General features: G+C 32.8%; 1 protein-coding gene across 2 annotated transcripts in view; it reads left to right on the top strand.

Moving 5' to 3' along the window:
• Positions 1 to 11,587, top strand: part of LOC139754784 (solute carrier family 23 member 1-like) — a 35,685-nt gene extending 24,098 nt beyond the window's left edge. Inside the window, exons 10-13 of one of the 2 annotated variants that reach the window (XM_071672574.1) lie at positions 7,764 to 8,003; positions 8,124 to 8,253; positions 9,456 to 9,581; positions 10,873 to 11,587. In XM_071672574.1, the coding sequence (XP_071528675.1) occupies positions 7,764 to 8,003; positions 8,124 to 8,253; positions 9,456 to 9,581; positions 10,873 to 10,958 (582 nt within the window). In that variant the 3' untranslated portion in view covers positions 10,959 to 11,587. The remainder of the gene's footprint in view (positions 1 to 7,763; positions 8,004 to 8,123; positions 8,254 to 9,455; positions 9,582 to 10,872) is intronic. The other variant, XM_071672584.1, reaches the window with a different exon arrangement.
• Positions 11,588 to 13,716: the final 2,129 nt, after the last annotated feature.

Raw genomic sequence — 13,716 nt, 5'->3', positions numbered from 1 at the left:
TTAATAGCTTAATTGAATGTCATAAAAACGACTAAATGATATTTTATACCAGATTTGCATTCAGCATGAAAAATACTTCTTATAATGAGGTTTTCAAGGAAATCTTTTTTTTCTGATAAAAATTGCAAAAATTGAAGGTAATAGTTCAGGGTATTTTTTTGCTGAAAAAACTTTTTGTTTTAAAATTGAAAGATAAGATATTCAAAGACTTCTATACCTGAAATAGTCATGGAAAATATATAATGCTCTTAGTCACCAATAGATAACCAGTAAATACGATACAAAGGATTAGAAAATATTTAAAATTAATTTCATTTAATACCTTAATTAAATGTCATAAAAACGACTAAATGATATTTTAACACCAGATTTGCATTCAGCATGAAAAATACTTCTTACAATGAGTTTTTAAAGGAAATCTATTCTTCTGAAGAAAATGGCAAAAATTGAAGGGTATTTTTTTGCTCAAAAAACTTTTTGTTTTACAATTGAAAGATAAGATATTCAAAGACTTCTATACCTGAAATGAAATTGGAAAATATATTATAATGTTTTTAGTCATTAATAGATATCCAGTAAATACGATGCAAAGGATAAGAAATTATTTAAAATTGGTTTCATTTAACAGCTTAATTGAATGTCATAAAAACGAGTAAATGGTATTTTAACACCAATTTTGTATTCAGCATGAAAAGTACTTCTTATAATGATTTTTTAAAGGAAATCTATTTTTCTGAGGAAAATGCCAAAAATTCAAGGTAATAGTTCAGGGTATTTTTTACCTGAAAAAACTTTTTGTTTTAAAATTGAAAGATAAGATATTCAAAGACTTCTATACCTGAAATGGTCATGGAAAATATATCATAATGCTCTTAGTCACCAATACATAACCAGTAAATACGATACAAAGGATCAGAAAATATTTAGTATTGATTTCATTTAATAGCTTAATTGAATGTCATAAAAACGATTAAATATTTTAACACCAGATTTGTATTCAGCATGAAAAATACTTCTTATAATGAGTTTTTAAAGGAAATCTATTTTTCTGATAAAAATGTCAAAAATTGAAGGTAATAGTTCAGGGTATTTTTTTGCTCAAAAAGTTTTTTGTTTTAGAATAGAAAGATAAGATATTCAAAGGCTTCTATACCTGAAATAGTCGTGGAAAATATATCATAATTTTTTAGTCATTAATACATATCCAGTAAATACGATGCAAAGGATAAGAAATTATTTAAAATTGGTTTCATTTAACAGCTTAATTGAATGTCATAAAAACGAGTAAATGATATTTTAACACCAATTTTGTATTCAACATGAAAAATACTTCTTATAATGAGGTTTTAAAGGAAATCTATTTTTCTGATGAAAATGCCAAAAATTGAAGGTAATAGTTCAGGGTATTTTTTACCTGAAAAAACTTTTTGTTTTAAAATTGAAAGATGAGATATTCAAAGACTTCTATACCTGGAATAGCCATGGAAAATATAATGCTCTTAGTCACCAATACATAACCAGTAAATACGATAGAAAGGATCAGAAAATATTTAGAATTGATTTCATTTAATAGCTTAATTGAATGTCATAAAAACGATTAAATGATATTTTAACACCAGATTTGCATTCAGCATGAAAAATACCTATTTTTCTGAGGAAAATGGCAAATGGTATTTTTTTGCTCAAAAAACTTTTTGTTTTAAAATTGAAAGATAAGATATTCAAAGGCTTCTATGCTTCAAATAGTCATGGAAAATATATCATAATGCTCCTAGTCACCAATACATAACCAGTAAGTACGTTACAAAGGATCAGAAAATATTTAGAATTGATTTCATTTCATACCTTAATTGAATGTCATAAAATCGACTATATGATATTTTAACACCAGATTTGTATTCAGCATGAAAAATACTTTTTATAATGAGTTTTTAAAGGAAATCTATTTTTCTGATAAAAATAGCGAAAATTGAAGGTTCAGGGTATTTTTTTTGCTCAAAAAACTTTTTGTTTTAAAATTGAAAGATAAGATATTCAAAGACTTCTATGCCTGAAATGAATATGGAAAATATATTATAATGTTTTTAGTCATTAATATATTTCCAGTAAATACGATACAAAGGATAAGAAATTATTTAAAATTGGTTTCATTTAACAGGTTAATTGAATGTCAGAAAAACGAGTAAATGATATTTTAACACCAATTTTGTATTCAGCATGAAAAATACTTCTTATAATGAGTTTTTAAAGGAAATCTATTTTTCTGAAGAAAATACCAAAAATTGAAGGTAATAGTTCAGGGTATTTTTTACCTGAAAAAACTTTTTGTTTTAAAATTGAAAGATAAGATATTCAAAGACTTCTATACCTGAAATAGTCATGGAAAATATATCATAATGCTCTTAGTCACCAATACATAACCAGTAAATACGATACAAAGGATCAGAAAATATTTAGAACTGATTTCATTTGATAGCTTAATTGAATGTCATAAAAACGACTAAATGATATTTTAACACCAGATTTGCATTCAACATGAAAAATACTTCTTATAATGAGTTTTTAAAGGAAATCTATTTTTCTGAGGAAAATGCCAATAATTAAAGGTATTAGTTCAGGGTATTTTTTTGCTCAAAAAACTTTGTGTATCAGAATTGAAAGATGAGACATTCAAAGACTTCTATACCTGAAATAGTCATGGAAAATATATCATAATGCTCTTAGTCACCAATACATAACCAGTAAATACGATACAAAGGATCAGAAAATATTTAGAATTAATTTCATTTAATACCTTAATTAAATGTCATAAAAGCGACTAAATGATATTTTAACACCAGATTTGCATTCAGCATGAAAAATACTTCTTACAATGAGTTTTTAAAGGAAATCTATTTTTCTGAAGAAAATGGCAAAAATTGAAGGTAATAGTTCAGGGTATTTTTTTGCTCAAAAAACTTTTTGTTTTAAAATTGAAAGATAAGATATTCAAAGACTTCTATACCTGAAATGAAATTGGAAAATATATTATAATGTTTTTAGTCATTAATACATATCCAGTAAATACGATGCAAAGGATAAGAAATTATTTAAAATTGGTTTCATTTAACAGCTTAATTGAATGTCATAAAAACGAGTAAATGGTATTTTAACACCAATTTTGTATTCAGCATGAAAAGTACTTATAATGAGTTTTTAAAGGAAATCTATTTTTCTGAGGAAAATGCCAAAAATTCAAGGTAATAGTTCAGGGTATTTTTTTACTCAAAAAACTTTTTGTTTCAAAATTGAAAGATAAGATATTCAAAGACTTCTATACCTGAAATGGTCATGGAAAATATATCATAATGCTCTTAGTCACCAATACATAACCAGTAACTACGATACAGAGGATCAGAAAATATTTAGAATTGATTTCATTTAATAGCATAATTGAATATCATAAAAACGACTAAATGATATTTTAACACCAGATTTGTATTCAGCATGAAAAATACTTCTTATAATGAGTTTTTAAAGGAAATCTATTTTTCTCAAGAAAATGCCAAAAATTGAAGGTAATAGTTCAGGGTATTTTTTTGCTCAAAAAACTTTTTGTTTCAAAATTGAAAGATGAGGTATTCAAAGACTTCTATACGTGATATGAAATTGGAAAATGTATTATAATGTTTTTAGTCATTAATACATATCCAGTAAATACGATGCAAAGGATAAGAAATTATTTAAAATTCTTTCATTTAACAGCTTAATTGAATGTCGTAAAAACGAGTAAATGATATTTTAACACTAATTTTGTATTCAGCGTGAAAAGTACTTCTTATAATGATTTTTTAAAGGAAATCTATTTTTCTGAGGAAAATGCCAAAAATTCAAGGTAATAGTTCAGGGTATTTTTTACCTGAAAATACTTTTTGTTTTAAAATTGAAAGATAAGATATTCAAAGACTTCTATACCTGAAATGGTCATGGAAAATATATCATAATGCTCTTAGTCACTAATTCATAACCAGTAAATACGATACAAAGGATCAGAAAATATTTAGAATTTTTTTGCTCAAAAGGTATTTTAACACCAATTTTGTATTCAGCATGAAAAGTACTTCTTATAATGATTTTTTTAAAGGAAATCTATTTTTCTGGGGAAAATGCCAAAAATTCAAGGTAATAGTTCAGGGTATTTTTTACCTGAAAATACTTTTTGTTTTAAAATTGAAAGATAAGATATTCAAAGACTTCTATACCTGAAATGGTCATGGAAAATATATCATAATGCTCTTAGTCACCAATACATAACCAGTAAATACGATACAAAGGATCAGAAAATATTTAGAATTGATTTCATTTAATAGCTTAATCGAATGTCATAAAAACGATTAAATGATATTTTAACACCAGATTTGTATTCAGCATGAAAAATACTTCTTATAATGAGTTTTTAAAGGAAATCTATTTTTCTGATAAAAATGTCAAAAATTGAAGGTAATAGTTCAGGGTATTTTTTTGCTCAAAAAACATTTTGTTTTAAAATAGAAAGATAAGATATTCAAAGGCTTCTATACCTGAAATAGTCGTGGAAAATATATCATAATTTTTTAGCCATTAATACATATCCAGTAAATACGATGCAATGGATAAGAAATTATTTAAAATTGGTTTCATTTAACAGCTTAATTGAATGTCATAAAAACGAGTAGATGATATTTTAACACCAATTTTGTATTCAACATGAAAAATACTTCTTATAATGAGGTTTTACAGGAAATCTATTTTCTGATGAAAATGCCAAAAATTGAAGGTAATGAAAAAACATTTTGTTTTAAAATTGAAAGATAAGATATTCAATGACTTCTATACCTGAAATAGCCATGGAAAATATAATGCTCTTAGTCACCAATACACAACCAGTAAATACGATACAAAGGATCAGAAAATATTTAGAATTGATTTCATTTAATAGCTTAATTGAATGTCATAAAAACGATTAAATGATATTTCAACACCAGATTTGCATTCAGCATGAAAAATACTTCTTATAATGAGTTTTTAAAGGAAACCTATTTTTCTGAGGAAAATGACAAAAATTGAAGGTAATAGTTCAGGGTATTTTTTTGCTCAAAAAACATTTTGTTTTAAAATTGAAAGATAAGATATTCAAAGGCTTCTATGCTTCAAATAGTCATGGAAAATATATCATAATGCTCCTAGTCACCAATATATAACCAGTAAGTACGATACAAAGGATCAGAAAATATTTAGAATTGATTTCATTTCATACCTTAATTGAATGTCATAAAAACGACTATATGATATATTAACATGAGATTTGTATTCAGCATGAAAAATACTTTTTATAATGAGTTTTTAAAGGAAATCTATTTTTCTGATAAAAATAGCGAAAATTGAAGGTAATAGTTCAGGGTATTTTTTTGCTCAAAAAACTTTTTGTTTTAAAATTGAAAGATAAGATATTCAAAGACTTCTATACCTGAAATAGTCATGGAAAATATATCATAATGCTCTTAGTCATCAATAGATAACCAGTAAATACGATACAAAGGATCAGAAAATATTTAGAATTGATTTCATTTAATAGCTTAATTGAATGTCATAAAAACGAATAAATGATATTTTAACACCAATTTTGTATTCAGCATGAAAAATACTTCTTATAATGAGTTTTTAAAGGAAATCTATTTTTCTGAGGAAAATGGCAAAAATTGAAGGGTATTTTTTACCTGAAAAAAATTTTTGTTTTAGATTTAAAAGATAAGATATTCCAAGACTTCTATACCTGAAATGAAAATGGAAAATATATTGTTATGTTTTTAGTCATTAATACATATCCAGTAAATACGATGCAAAAGATAAGAAATTATATAAAATTGGTTTCATTTAACAGCTTAATTGAATGTCATAAAAACGAGTAAATGATATTTTAACACCAATTTTGTATTCAGCATGAAAAGTACTTCTTATAATGAGGTTTTAAAGGAAATCTATTTTTCTGAGGAAAATGGCAAAAATTGAAGGTAATAGTTCAGGGTATTTTTTACCTGAAAAAACTTTTTGTTTTAGAATTGAAAGATAAGATATTCAAAGACTTCTATATCTGAAATGGTCATGGAAAATATATCATAATGCTCTTAGTCACCAATAAGTAACCAGTAAATACGATACAAAGGATCAGAAAATATTTAGAATTGATTTCATTTAATAGCTTAATTGAATGTCATAAAAACGACTAAATGATATTTTAACAACAAATTTGCATTCAGCATGAAAAATACTTCTTATAATGAGTTTTTAAAGGAAATCTATTTTTCTGATAAAAATAGCAAAAATTGAAGGTAATAGTTCAGGGTATTTTTTTGCTCATAAAACTTTTTGTTTCAAAACTGAAAGATAAGATATTGAAACACTTCTCTATTTGAAATAATCATGAAAAATATATCAAATGCACTCAGTCACCGATACATACACAGTAAATAGGATGCAAAGGAACAGAAATATTTTAAAATTGACTTCATTTAACAGCTTGATTGAGTGTCATTAAGAGGACTAAAGGTTATTATGAGACCAGATTTGTATTCACCATGAAAAATAGTTCTTATAATGAGTTTCTAAAGAAATTATTTTACTGAGAAAAGAACCAAAAATTGAAGGGTATCTTTTAGCTTCAAAAACTTTTTGTTTCAAAATTGAAAAATAAGATGCTCAAATACTTTTTATACTTGAAATAATCATGGAAAATATATCATAATGCTTTTAGTACCCGATACATAGTCAGTAACTACGATACAAAGGAGCAGAAAATATTGTGAAATAAACTTCCTTTAACAGCTTAAATGAATGTCAAAAAGACGACTAAACGATATTTTAAGACCTGATTTGTATTTAGCATGAAAAATACTTCTCACAATTGATTTTTAAGGGGAGTCTTACTTTCTGATAAAAATACCAAAAATTAAAGGTAATAGTTACAGTGGTGTATCTAGGGTATGGCAGGGAGGGCAGGTGCCTCTGGGCGTCACTTGAAGGGGGACGTGCCACTCAACTGGTTGTTTTTTGACATATGTTAACCGAATGACATTTTTAACGGTGTGGTTTTGTGAGATAAGAAAGAAACTCGTCTTACTTTTCAACTATAGTAATATTTTGCTACTATCAGTTGCATTACCGCTTCTGCGTTACAATTTTGACCATATATGTCTTTAAGTCTTTAAGAGTTTCTATAGATTTAAGTTTGGCCTAACTCTTCAACAGTTTATAATTACACTATATATATTTTTATATACATCCACTGTATGTACATTTTTAATCAAGCCAGGGGCGTAATTTCAGTGCTTGCTATTTCCCGTAGATACGCCCCTGAATAAACCTTAAGTATTCTGTTCACTTTATTTCGGAACCGAATTCGATATTTCCTTGGCTGTTTTCAGAACCGCAAGATCACAGAAATTTGATTGGATGGTGTCAGGTAAAAAAATTATGCCTTGTTATGATTAATCAGTTAGTGAGCTTGAGTTTATGAGTAAGCAAGCACATAACCCAATGTATATATATATATATCCTTTCTTGGCATTATTATGACTAGCATCTATGAGTAAGTAAGCATATAACCTAATGTATATATATATCCTTTCTTGGCATTATTATGACTAGCATCTTACACGTTTTTGGTAAAAAAAAAAAAAAAAAGTTGGCTGATCTCCCACGAATGCTTTGCTGCCGGCAGCCTTCTTTTACGATATGTTTTCCCGCAGGTTGCCAGCCGGCGTGTCGTCCTGACGTCTGGTGTGTTCATGTTAGTGGTTGGCACTTTTAGCAAAGTGGGAGCCATATTTGCCACCATCCCGGAGCCTGTGCTGGGAAGTATTCTCATGTTCATGTTCTCCCTGATCACGGGAATTGGCCTCTCTACCGTTAAGTTTATAAACCTCGAATCGAGCAGGAATTTATTCGTACTTGGATTTTCGATCTTCATGGGACTTTCCTTGCCAGAGGTGTGATAGTTTTTTGGAATTTAATTTGATCTATATTTTCTGTTGATTGGGCTACATCATGAAGTAAAGTATTGTGACGATTTTGTCAATTATTATACTTATATATTTCTTATTTTGTAGTGGCTGGGAAACAACAGAGATGCGATAAAGACAGGATCAGCGATAGTGGACCAGACTTTAACGTCATTACTGCAAACCTCCATGTTTGTTGGAGGGATCTTGGGACTCATCTTGGACAACAGTATCCCTGGTAAGTCGACCGCAGCTGACCACGAACCTTCCCGTGGACATGACTAGGCTATATCTCCTTGAACATGTATCTTCTCCGGTCGTGTCTTGAAAACAAGTGAATACTTAAGGGCGAAGGTGAAGGCGTTGTTCAGCCACACTATAAACTTAGGCTGTAAGCATTCAACTACGCGGAAATTATAGTGATACTAAACTTCTATGCACATAAGTCAAATGAAAAAGACTGTATGTTCACTTCCCTTGATTGCCATTCGATTTTTACATTACAACCCTTTCATTCCCTTCTTGTGTAGAACAGTAAAAATTACAGACTGAGAGGCATCAGGTAAGAACATTTAACCCCATGGCATAAGAGACTTATTTTATTATGTAGCCGTTCATCACAACATACACACACACACACACCTCATCCTAAGAGCTGCGACAATACCCTGGTCAGTATTGGCATCCAGAGCATACATATTTGTTCCTTTGAGAACGAGCTGTCATTGGCAAGAAGTATGCCTGTGGTCCTATGATTATCCTTAACACTTGAGGATGATCGAAGACTCTTGTCTGTTAATAGACCTAAAGCCCAAGGAGGCAACCAGCCAGCCAGCGTAATTAAGCTATCGAGCACGACACTGTAGCCATGGGTCTTTCTGTCCTGCTGTAGATGAAGTACTACAGTAGGCAGTCGAATGAGTCGACCCTGGCGGCTGCTGTGTTAATTAGGGTAACCAAACAGTACAATTCGACCATTGTTGTTACACGGTTCAAAATTAAAGTGAGCAAGCACGTAACCAAATTAAGAATAGATACAGTATTCATGTGTGTGCCAGTTTTGATGGGTATATATATATATATATATATATATATATATATATATATATATATATATATATATATATATATATATATATATATATATATATATATATCCTCCCCTCTCATTCTTTTTAATTTCCCAAAAGAAGGAACAGAGAAGGGGGCCAGGTTAGGATATACCCTCAAAGGCCCAGTCCTCTGTTCTTAACGCTACCTCGCTAATACGGGAAATGGCGAATAGTTTGAAAGAAAAGATATATATATATATATATATATATATATATATATATATATATATATATATATATATATATATATATATCAAAGGTCTTAATAGAGTGAGAGCAGGTCAGGTGTTGAGGGTGAAATTTTAATGCTGGATGTGACGTGTTGCAGGGACAGCCGAGGAGCGGGGGCTGCTGCAGTGGAGCTACTACACCGAGGCCCAGATGCCGCCTGGGTCATCTGTTGATCCAGGGACCGTTGCTACGACCTTCCCTGCGGCATGGAGACACTTACGAGGTTAGTCGTGTTTCTCAAGTTGTTTACGAAGTTAGTCGTGTTGCTCAAGTGGTTTACGAAGTTAGTCGTGTTGCTCAAGTGGTTGACGAAGTTAGTCGTGTTGCTCAAGTGGTTGACGAAGTTAGTCGTGTTGCTGTAGTGGTTCACGAAGTTAGTCGTGTTGCTCAAGTGGTTTACGAAGTTAGTCGTGTTGCTCAAGTGGTTTACGAAGTTAGTCGTGTTGCTCAAGTGGTTTACGAAGTTAGTCGTGTTGCTCAAGTGGTTTACGAAGTTAGTCGTGTTGCTCAAGTTGTTTACGAGGTTAGTCGTGTTGCTCAAGTGGTTTACGAAGTTAGTCGTGTTGCTCAAGTGGTTTACGAAGTTAGTCGTGTTGCTCAAATTATTGACTAGTTAGTTGTGTTGCTCAAGCAATTTATGAGGTTAGTTGTTTCTCATTTTGTCTGTGTTGACGCCTCTTGCTCAAACCAGATAAATATCAAACCAGATGCGAATTTCCTCGATGGTGATGGTTGTGGAGGAATGGAACAAGGTAAGGGAAGAAACTGAATATAGAATCAAGAAATGTATGTTTGATGTTAAAAAAAAAATAAGACAGTCTTTAGCCTTATGTACAGAACCCTGCTCACAATGTACAGATTAACAGTCATACTCAGTCTCGTACTGCAGCTGCTGTACAAACAACAAATGGACAATGTACAGACAGAACTCTTTTTAACAGGCCACAATTTGATCATAGTACAGAGGTTAGAATTGATAAAAGAACGTATTGTGCTTTAGAAAGGTCTTCTTTACGTGTGAGCCTTAGTTCGACATAAGAGTAAAGGTAGAATTCTTATTGGTAGACTTGACCAAAGATTACCTGGCTACCAGGATTTAACAAAGACTTTGTGACGTAATTATTTTTCGCCGCCGCCCCTAAGATGAGCATGGGGCAGGGGGACATAATATAGTGTCCGTCAACTGCGACACTAATTCTCTCTCTCTCTCTCTCTCTCTCTCTCTCTCTCTCTCTCTCTCTCTCTCTCTCTCTCTCTCCGTGGTCACCTGTAAGATTCTTAAGAACTCTCAGCAGCAGTGAATTGTCTGGGTTGGTTATACTTGGATTGTGTTTGTACAGAGCTACATACGTAGATACTCAGAACCCACCCACCCGAGTGAGGTGGTCTATCCTTATCACTTCGAGGGTATTGGGGAGGGCCAGTGATTCTACACCCAGTAACCCTTTAGGTCAAAAAGCTTTTGATACTATAATATCCCCTGCTATAATATCCCCTGTTCCTTTCTGTTCCAGGTGGAACTGGCCCCGCAGGATGCCCTTCTGTCCCACGTTTGAAGGGTGCAGAAGCAAAAGGAAACCCAAGTCTGAGCCTAATGTGATGGGAGAGACGAGAGACGTAAGGCCCCTGGCCTGAGCGGCTTCCCACCACACCCAGCTCCAGATCTCAAACCTAGGCCAGTGATAGAAAAAGTCTCCTCCACCACACTTGCAAACCCCTACATTTACAAACTCACATCTGGTTCCTGTGTGACATGTGAACCATAATTGCGAATGTCTTGTCTCAGCCCGTCCTGTGCCAGTTGATTAGGTATGGAGGGCCCCTCAGCGGTAAATACCTGAAACATTTACGAATGTTTATATAGACGCCCGAAGCCAATGTTTATATAGACGCCCGAAGCCAAGATGGCAGCGAAGAAAGGCTGTATCTTGGTGGGAACAGGTTGGTCCAGCGACTGTCATGTTTATGTTTGTGTACGGTCTTTGGCTGCCTGTTTCGGTATGTGAACAACATACTTTTAATATATATTCTCAATTAAAGATTATTTCTAAAGACTCTTGTGATATTGTTATATAGTATGAACTTGTAGTTTTTTTTAACAGAATTTTACGTAATGGAATATTTTATAATCTTCAACGCGACAAATTTTTTTTTTTTTTTTTAGTCCAGATACAAATGGACTATATAGGTGTATCTTTCCTTAATTTGTATAAGAAATGATCGCCCCTGTACTGTATATGTTTCCAAACCTCACTCCTGTCTGACTTCGGAAATCTGAGCCTTCCTTCACCAGTACCTTGAGAGAAGGAAAACAATTCATTCATCAAAAGTGTGAGGGAAGAAAGCAGAATAAACTGTCGGTCATCAAATCCTTGGGTTCCTGTTTCGAGAGGTGGAATACCCAAATACCCAAGGTAGATTAATTAAGGACACCAGTGTCCCATGAAGTGATTATGTAAAAATTATCTGGGACTGATATATTTACAGAGTAATGCTAGGGGGTCATGTTCTCCAAGTGGCACGCAAAGGCTCCTTTCATACCAGAACACTATTACCTATGTCCAGTAAATCTTATTGTACACCTAGTAATCATACGTAACTCCCTCACCACGACGATACGTCCTTCATATGAGTGCCTGACTAACCTGATTGAGAAGGTATGATGGACTCTGTTTACTGAAAATCACTATTAAATAAGTACCGATCAAGACGCCTTAATCACCCGTTTGTGTTATATGAAAGCCGGGTGAACTCCACCTCCTGTTGCCATCGGGCTTAACTTCAACAGTTGCCACATGTGCAATACTGACTCGTTCCCCACCCAAGCCAGTTATACAGATCAGCTGTCATACACAAGGATGACCATATCACAGGTGAACCCAGGTCACAAACACGAGGGGGGTAACCGTATCCCAGGCCATATGAAACAACTGCTAGACTTTTGACAGTAATTGTGAAACGGTTTTCCACCGGAGACTGATGGTGCACCAGTGTTAAGACCATTATATACCACTTTTTATATAAGAAGTTTAGAAGTTCATGTTCGCCTAATTATACACACACACACACACACACACACACATATATATATATATATATATATATATATATATATATATATATATATATATATATATATCCACGGTGCTACGACCCCTGGATATGATTACCGTAACAATCAGATGTTATACTAGGATACCCCGGGGGTTATAGCTTCGTGCACAAGGAGTTTATGTGTAATTTGATTTTTTTCCCCCTTAATTTTTGCATAAGATAATGCTGAACCGTGTTCTTGTTGGAAGGTAGACGATACCATCAGCCCGTCTCTTGTTTGACCTTCATATGTCTCAGTGTATTTGTTTGATGAGGTAGTATCTCACACGAAAGTCCAGAGACATGATGGTTATGACTGCGTTGAGGCCCGAAACTTTTTGCCAGTTATTGTTCAGCTATGTTTGAGGGTCAGTCTGGTCTGAGGGTGTAGATGTAGTCAGCAGTGGTTCTCCCTCGCGGAACAGGATTCCCGACCCCTGCATGACCTCCGTCCTCCCCTTGCACAAGCCAGTCGAAAGCCTACTGACAGTTCCTAATGAAGCTCCTGTTACCTACTTTGTATTAAAGGATGTAATTCAGTTGTGGCAAAGTTAGGAAATTAGTTTGAGATTGTAATATTGTAGACCCCAAAGAAGGGTTGTTATAATGTGGCATGACGGTGATACAACCTTTGTTCAATCTTTCTACAAAACATTAATAAAAGAAAACTCGACATCCTTCGTTACTCTATCATCAGGAAAGCACAGTACTTCCACACCTTGTTCGCTTAACTCAGTGAACAAACATATTCCGTTCATTCAGTTATTTATGATGCAACAAGACAGAAGAAGGTACGTTTATGATCCTTTAACTAAGAAGTCTGCTAGAGTTAGCCATCAAGGGATGTAAATCCTAGAGTGTGATCTCTCAGCGCTTGCAGAGCTGAACACACACACACACACACACACATTCGGCCGCGTCAACTTTGGACTTTCGGTTTTTAAACACCATTGATGAAGATTCTTGCATTCACAGTCTTCATGTTGACTAATTGTTTAGCTGCGATTGTAGATTCAGCTCATGAGTCAGTGTACATGCATTTTCGTATTCTTGGCAACATTTTGCACTACTTTTGAGGGTGAACCTAGTGGCATTTACAAATAGTAATTGGCAACAATGCTTGTGGGCCGCCCAGCTAGCCTGAAGCATCGTTCTGATGTTCACTGTATTGTGTATCGTAATTTCTACCTGTTGTGTGTTTATCTTTAATCATTTGTATCTATCCAAAGATCCTTTTTCAAAGAATGTAAAGGGGCAGATCTTGG

Source organism: Panulirus ornatus, chromosome 2 (genome assembly GCF_036320965.1).
Source record: "Panulirus ornatus isolate Po-2019 chromosome 2, ASM3632096v1, whole genome shotgun sequence".
Lineage (NCBI taxonomy): Eukaryota > Metazoa > Arthropoda > Malacostraca > Decapoda > Palinuridae > Panulirus > Panulirus ornatus.
The sequence above is the reverse complement of the archived record's forward strand: the minus strand, read 5'-3'. Positions and strand labels throughout refer to the sequence as shown.